General features: G+C 36.0%; 1 protein-coding gene across 1 annotated transcript; it reads left to right on the forward strand.

The window, feature by feature from the left end:
- Positions 1-37: 37 nt before the first annotated feature.
- On the forward strand, positions 38-7798 carry LOC110445000 (the record flags this gene model as incomplete). The annotated part of the gene is made up of 10 exons (XM_021489359.1): positions 38-104; positions 502-777; positions 911-2769; positions 2868-2991; positions 3560-4065; positions 4227-5031; positions 5229-5368; positions 5597-6778; positions 6929-6995; positions 7592-7798. Coding segments are annotated over exons 1-10 (5182 nt in total), but the record flags the coding sequence as incomplete, so codon positions are not given.
- Between the last annotated feature and the right edge of the window lie 1005 nt (positions 7799-8803).

Genomic DNA, 8803 nt, shown 5'->3' on the forward strand with positions numbered 1-8803 from the left:
CCTTGTCACGTGCTTCCTTCGCTATGGCAGCGATCATAACACAATTACGTCACAGGCCGGTGACACGTACATCCATGGTGTGGTCAGGATGTCCCTAGCAGCAGGTACACGTGCACTTCAATTTACACTTACTCCTTTGGAATATGAACAAAAACAAAACACACGGACAAATTTCTGCTGAAATTTTATTCAATGTGACTATGTTTTCTATGCTCTAATAGTTTAAACATGTGTTGTAACCATTACTATATGATTTTAATATCAGAAATTATTTTAAAAGGTTCCTGGAACGGATTTATTTAACATATATTAGTTACACAAGATATATGCAAATAATTGGTTTTGCAAGATAATGTTATGATGGTAAGGTAGAGATGAACCTTTTGTTAATTCTTTTCGGCATTCATAAATATGAACCAATTTGTTCGAGTATATACACGAAACTATCAAGGAAACCAAAGGTTTCTGAAAACATTTTTTTTTCTTTCTTAATAATTATAGGCGTGCTGAGCCTTTTGGAGTACGTATTGGGAAATGTTGTACATCCTGGAGAACTCAGGGGCTTGTTAGATTGCCTTGGCAATTCTGCCCTACACATGGCAGCACAGTGTCAGAAATGTTCCGCACTCGTACGCCTAGATGTCATGACGCTACTTGTTGAAGCTGGAGTCGATGAAACAGCGAGAAATATTGAGGGGAAAACTGCAGGTTCATACCTTTCAGGAAATGAAGAAGATTGTCTTCAAAGTCACCATGAATATAATTTAATTTGTTCCGGTAAGTTGCAAATTGACTTTAAAGATGGTTCTCAAATGTAAAATATTCGAGTATTTCTTTAATAATTTTCAACTTACAATTATATTGTGTTCCTTTGTTTAAATTTATGTTATATTGATTTAATTTATCGCAGGATTGATGGCAAAGAAGATGAAGCAGGCAGTGGATAAGATATACGACAATGTTGATAATGTGAGAAGAGAAGACGATACTGAGGAATTCCAAGAAAGTACACAGGATAAACATATTCAAGTACAAGAAAAGCAGACAATAGAAAGAACATTTGATGCGACACCAAAAACACATTCGAAGGAAGACGACGCACCGGACAACAACACGGTAGAGAACACTACAGATTTGTTGCTGCAGAAAATGATGACTGTTGGTCTTGCTCAAAATTGCAATCTATCCTCCCGAATACAGGACGCCCACAAATATAATGACAGTGGTCAATCTTTGGAAACCATTGCAGAAGAAAATTCCTTTCAATATGAGACCACAAACAATCAACGACAACCAGTCCCTGTTACTGAAGAAGAAGAGATGCCTGTTCGAGAACCACAGATTTCGGTATCACAAGGTATCGACGGAGAATCTTCAAGGAATTTCAATACAGACGTCCAAATTACAAATAGATGTTTACCAGTTGAATCTGTACCAGACAAGCCAAAACTGATTGAATTCAACCTAGAAACCATTAAGATTGATTTACAAAATGGTCTCCCAGAGCAACAGGTTATCTCAATCACAGAAAAAGCGTCTAACACATGTGAAGTTTCTCAAGTTGATATCAATTCTGAAAATGTACACGTAAATGTTGTAAAGACTTATCACGTTTCCGATGATGTTGGAGATGACAATTCGTCGTTTGGTTCGCTTGAACACAACAAATCATGTGGTAGCGACATGGAAGTCGAAGTTTCTCTTAACAAATCCACAATCCAGTCTTCACAATACAGCAAAAAACAATTGCAGTCTTCTGATGTTTTGAGGGACAGAGCTGCATGTGCAGCGTTGCAATATGCTGGCACTGACAAAGACAATGACGGTATAAAATACACTGCTTCAATACACGTGCAAGCAAGCTTGTTCGGATCTATAGCCCCATATAACAATGATAACGTCAGTGTCGGGATAACTTCCGTTCAGAAAAATGATTACAGAGATCACGATGAGATTCAAGTTGCACCAAAGTTCAATGACAATCCCGAAACAGAAAATAAAGCAGAGAACGAATCAAATTGTAGTGAGCTAGGACAAGACGTGACTCGTAATGACACCATGGTAAAATCTTCACAAGAAAGCGTAACACAATCACATAAGTTATCCAAGAAGTCTCCTGAAGTTTTAAAGGAAAAAGATGCAAATGACGAAAACATCGATGTTCAATCCTTATTGAACAAGGACATTTTGCTAAAACATATAGCCCCAGATGACAATTCGTCGCCTGTCCTAATAAAGGTTCATGACGATGACAATTCTCAAGCACAAAAGAAAGCCGAGACAAAATCAAGTGGTAGTGAGATAGGTTACGGCGTGTCTCACAAGGATATCATGTCCAAATTTTCACAAGATAGCCTAACAAAACAACAAGATGTTTTACAGGAAGAAAGTTTGAGTGAGAAGTTTCAATGTGGCAACACTTGCGCTATTCCGTTAGAGGATATGGTATCCAATGATAACGGCTGCAGACATCCTTTTGACCAAGTTGAAACTGTCAACTTGGATTTAAAAAATGGCCTCCCCCAACAACAGGTTTACCCAATCACGGGCAAATCGTCGTATAACGAATGTGAAACTAACACAACACCACAACATAGGTCGCAGTTCTTTCAACTGGCACCTGTTGAAACAAAAACCAAACCGGTCGCCAAGAAACCAGGGAAGTGCAAGCAAACCCAAAGATCAAGTACTAAGGAAACTAAAGAACAGAAAGTGTTTGAAGATACTTCATCATATCAGGACAACAAGCATGAACAGTGTTGTCCAGCTGTAAGTAAACTGTCTTTTCTATTATGCAATAAAACATTGATGATAGTTTTTTATTTTGTTTATTTTCTAAAATGAATAATTCGTGTATTCGTACTTAGGAGAAAACATCTGAAACATCAGAATCCTGTTTATCATATAATATGGACGAAGATAAAATGCTCACATTGCCTGAACAAGGTACAGATCAAATACAAGTCACATTGGATTCACCTGTGCGAGCAAGTAAGTAATTTATTCATATAAAGGTGTAATTTCCACTCAATATCATACAATACCAGAAGTCACAAAAACGACTCCCAAACAAGTTGAACGAAATATGTTCCCTTAAAAATCAAAGAATTTCACTAACTGTTCAAGACAGTAGAGACGAACGTGTCTGTAAAGTATTTGTAGATTAGGTTAGTTACGTAATATATTGGTCAACACTTGTTCCGGTTGTCATTGCCCGCAATGTGTGAGGGCATTTTGACATGTATTAAACATTGATGTCTGATAAGCTGTAATGGTTTTGAAAGAACGCAATAAGATGGATGATAAACGGTAGTCTTTTCTTACGGAACACATGTTTTCGCTGTTGTCGTGATGTTGTGAAAATATCAAATTAGGTTTCCATGATTTACTCTGTCGATCTCTGGACGCATGAACGCGAGAAGTGACAGGCGCGGTTTTGTTAATTTGCACTATTGCATCAATTATTTGACAAGAATATGTCATATTTTCATTCAGCATGTTAATCACATCACCTTAAACAGATCAGTACATTTCAATTTAATTTTTGAACAATTTGCAGGAGAAAATCAAATGACTTCACTCCAAAATGGTCCTGAGTTGATGGTTTCGAAGGAAAGGCCTTATTTTCTTCAAACACACGTCTCGAAGAGAACGGAGTTGCGAAATTTTCAGATGATGTCAAAGCACGATCACACCGAGGAGGACAGTACTGATTCCGAGCATATAAATGAAAATGAAAATATTTGCAATGATATTTCCAGTACTACAGTTGGAGAACTCACATCTACCACTGATGCAAACGGAAAGAGTAAATCATATGGATGCGCCCCAACCAAACAGTCTCATTACGGAGAAACAGAAGAAAAAATCGCATTGGATAAGCGGTACGACCAAACATTCAATAGGAAACGTCCGATATCAAAGCGAAGGGATTTGTGTCTTGAGATTAAACATCTGATTTCTGATATACAGAATCCACCAAGCATATTCTACCGAGAGGCTGAAAAGGAAGACGACGCCACAGAAAAAAACAAGGACTTCGGTGAGGACTCATCTAACACAGAGGTATGTATTTGTATCTTAGTTATAAAATGTAAGGCCACTAAGCATTCAGAAACAATATCCTTTAACAAATAAACGATAAGTCAAAACTAAATATTAATATACAGTTAAAGGCAAAACAAAAAGTCTCTTCTTTTAAAATACACCTTTTATTTTATTTTCAGATGTACGACTGTACAAACGGAGTTTTAGAACTAGAATGTACAGAGGAATTCTGGAAGACGATGTGTTCCGACCAGATGCCACTAGACATAAAAAGGAGAGCACTTAGGATTCTAAAACAGCTTGCAAGCGGAGAAAAGTGTCATTATCGGAATTCACCTTCGAATGAAAACATCTTTAAGGCAAAAATATTACCTGAGGTTTACATCATATGGGGAACAGCAAGAGTATATTCTCATAGACTTAATAATTCAGATGAAACAGAGATGAGACGTGACTTAGGAACAAAACATCCTAAAGTTATATATTCGGAAGTTATCAGGATATGGGACATAGTGAGAGGTTCGGAAGAAATGGAAAAATGCACCAAACGTTTGAAAGAGATAAGTCAAAGGCATAACAGATGTCTGCAACAGACACATTTGACAGGTCAAGTGACAAAACTCTCACAAAGAGCATATATTCCAAGCATTTTTACCGTATCGGAATCACAAGATGTGTCCAATGTCATATCTGTTCCGAAATATCTGCGAAGGCAAAATGGCATACAGAAATTCTATTTGATCTCCCCGGAGATGATCAGGTGTTTTATACAGAGTAACCTATCAAACGTAACCTTCCCGTTCCGGTTGTCTTATCCAGAACGTGATATTGTGGATCTGCAGTCAGATTTGCCCGTGTTTTTGCTCGGAGAGAACGGCTCCGGGAAAACAACGTGCTGTATGTACAGGCTACTGCAAATATGGTTAGCAAACCGAAAAACATCAACAGCTGGTTCAGGACCAAATGCGATTGATGAAAGCGCAGGTGAGGAATTACTGGTCATAGGTTTGGTGAAAATCAATAAACTTTACTCTCTCTATATATTATTCATATTTCATTTTTGCACTCCGTCGAAGTCATCTTATTTTTTATTTTTAATCTTTTGTAATGATAACTTTTCTTCTCGAAATAAATGTACCATATTGCGATTGATTAATTTCCTCCCGGCGTTAACATTGTAGACTTCAATGGCTCAGATGAAAATGATACATACCTGTGCCAATCAACAGAAACAGATACCAAATTTGCTGAGGCCGATATAGGAGAAAATAACATTCTCCGTCCTATATTCATCACCAAAGATAGATGGAAAGCAAAAGAGGTACTCATAACTTTGTTCAATCCATAATCAATATAGTAATGCAAGATATGACATGTACAGATGTAGTTGAATTAACTATAACATATTATCTCTAAAGCTATCTGTTTCGTTTTTAATATGTTACTTTTTTAATCATTGCTACTGCTTTTACAGCAAGAAAATCGATAAATATTCTAGTAATATAAAAGTTAAATTATAAGTCTTCATTTTATTTTTCTAATTATACAGGCAAAAGAAATTTTTTTGGGCCTCTGCTGTGGAAGTGACCCTTCTCCTAAAAACATCAACCGAAAGGAACAAGAACTACCAGAGAGCTTTCAAAATGCTTCTAATGACATATGTCCATTGTTTCTCACAATGCAACAATTTCTCTTCATTTTGGATTCGTCATTAGGGGAACCAAAATTCTTCGAGGGGAACAAAGCTGATATGAATTCCTGGGTCAACGTCCTTGACACCCTAGAACTTGGGCACCCATCGGTTCCCGTGAAAGGCAAACTGCTTCGGCAAGTCACTTACGAGGTCTTCCGAGACGAGGTATGGCCTAAGCTTGGAAAGGCGTTTGATGGAAAATATGATTTGTCTTTCGTCTGGATTGAAATACTGAACCATATTGCAGGATCGATCGAAGCAATATCTCAAAGATCTGGAATACTAACAAAGGAGCAATATGTTGGTAAAGCAAGACTTAGGACTGTATACTCCAAAGAGGATTTGTCTCATATCTATGACATGTTCAAACGATATGACAATTTGAAAACTCAGAAGGGTTACTTCGATGTTACTGACCTGCTTCATTCTATAATGACAAGGATACAGACCGAACCATCAGTTCCATTCGTCTTCCAGCATATATTTGCAGATGATGTACAGGACTTCAACTCAGCAGAAATCAGCCTTCTTCTTAGCTTTAGTTCCGAACCAAACACAGTGTTCTTGTCTGGGACACAAAAAGAGCATCATGTGTCAATATCGGATGGCGTGGTGAAACTTTTGCATTTCAACGGAACTCATCGATCCCTGGTCGCAATACAACCTTTAATCAAATACCTGCCAAACGAGTTTGGTCCCAGTGAAGGAATTAGTTCATTTGCAAACTGCATCATGCATCTGATGAAAGACACATCTTCATACCCGTTGGATGCTGTTGAGGATAAAACATCTTTGTTTCCAGGACCTAGACCTGTTTTGCTGAATTCACACAATGAAATAGATCTGTTGGACTTTCTGACCGTGTATAGGTCGACAGGTTTGAAATTAGGCGCAAATCAGGTTATCCTGGTGAGAGATGAACATTCCCGCAACAACATACCACCAAAGATGAAAAACAGCCTGATTTTGACACTTGAAGAAGCATCAGGTCTCAGATTTGATGACGTTCTTTTATACAATTTTTTTGCGGATTCAAAGGTGAATATGAATAACGTAAGACACAAACAAGTACACCTGTAAAAGTTGGTAATATATACAGTCTACGAAAAATGACTTACATTGCAACATAGAACTGTTAATGTCATGTACTCATTATTTAGTCACTTCAAACTTCAATTTAATTTATAGGTTGGTAAAGACATCATTTTACTCACCAAAATGGATGGAAAATTCGAAAACAGGAAGAAAAAGCATGGTGAGTGGTTTTGTAAACTTAATTAAGGTTCTTGTATACATACACTTAGTAATAAACATTTTCATATATTGTTCGTTTTTTAATTCATTCTTATATGTCCTGCTCTGAGTTCATTATATTATGCCTTTCTTTATGTTTATCGAAGATTTCTGTTATAGGTCGCTGGATATTTTTGCCAGAAAATTAAATGTCGTTTTATATATATATGTATAACTCAGAGTTGATGAGTGTTTGCAAAAATCGAAAGACAGATCGCTGTCTCAGAAATCACATAACACATGGAAATATCAAATGAATAATGCACATTTAAGGTTTTTGTTCCCGTCTAAACAGTGTGAATCTGTTATGACCACTAATAAAGTAAATTCCAGTTTATTCAATCCCCACAAAATCGTCACTTTTGGGAAAGATGGAAGTATTTTTATATTTAAGATAAATGCTAAGTACATTTAATTTTTGTTTGAACAACTATATAAATATCTTTTTCTGTATGAGTATGTTATATGCAAAAGCTTTTAACTGGTTTTTCTTTGCGACCAATACTCCATAAACATGTCATTATTGGGATATTAACCATCAATATTGTCTTATTACAGATGTCGACGGAAATCAGACAAAAATGGCGAAATGGGATCGTTTCCGACGTGCTTCTCTACAACGCGAACTACAAGCACTGTATAAAGCTTCAATGACAGCTAGCAACAACTTGTGGATATTTGATGAAAACTCCAACGTGGCGTCCTCAATGTATACATATCTTCAAGAAAGAAATGTTGCTGAGGTACATCAGACTGCAGAATATGGTAAAACGTTTGCTATTATTATTTTTATGAATTTGTCATCACAGTTTAATTTGATTCCGACCGATAGGTGATTGCATTTTAATAAAATGAGCCAGAGTGTTGAGGGTTCATAAGTTTTTTACTGTTTGGTGGAAAAAAAGCAGTTTGATCATATTCACGTCGCGGGTATGATAAAAAAAAAGATGTTGTATTAAGAGACAAAAAGTGTTTCTGCTGTTATGAAACTAAGGATTCTTATTCCTTTTTCCTTTTTATAAAACTTTCCAACACATGTCGATTATGTTAAAAACTAAACAAATAAACAAATTTATTCCATTTATAGCAAATTATTTTAAAAAACAGACCTTCACTGCAGTGAAGAAATACGAAATATGATATTTTCACATGTGATAATTTAAGGTGCATATCGTTATGATATTGACTAGTACGAACGGTATTTCTTTTTTTCTGCATTTATGACAATTTCCCTCTTCCTGCTACTAACTAAACGAGTGTAGATTTAGTAGCTGTTTTATGCATCTTTTGTACATAAACATAAGAATGGTTATGTTTTGCTAGCAAATCAATCTAACAAGATAATAACAAGATAACAACCCAACCCGATAACTAGTTAAAAGCATAGCAAATATGTTCGTGGTTCGATACAGTATAGTACACATACCCGTTGTTGTTAAATAGTATAGTAAACATTCATGTTATTGGTATACAATATAGTAAACATAAACGTTATTGGTAAATAGTATAGTAAACATACATGTTATTGGTATACAATATAGTAAACATAAACGTTATTGGTCAATAGTATAGTAAACATACATGTTGTTGGTATACAATATAGTGAACATAAACGTTATTGGTAAATAGTATAGTATACATACTCTTGGTTCGTTCACATTCTTATAACGTGGATGGCTTTCAGTACAATAAACATACTCGTGGTGGTTTACCTTCTATTCAACATACTACTACTACTACTACTACTACTACTACTACTACTACTAAAAC

The sequence above is a fragment of the Mizuhopecten yessoensis genome, unplaced genomic scaffold (assembly GCF_002113885.1).
Source record: "Mizuhopecten yessoensis strain PY_sf001 unplaced genomic scaffold, ASM211388v2 hete_36190810, whole genome shotgun sequence".
NCBI classification, from domain to species: Eukaryota; Metazoa; Mollusca; class Bivalvia; order Pectinida; family Pectinidae; genus Mizuhopecten; species Mizuhopecten yessoensis.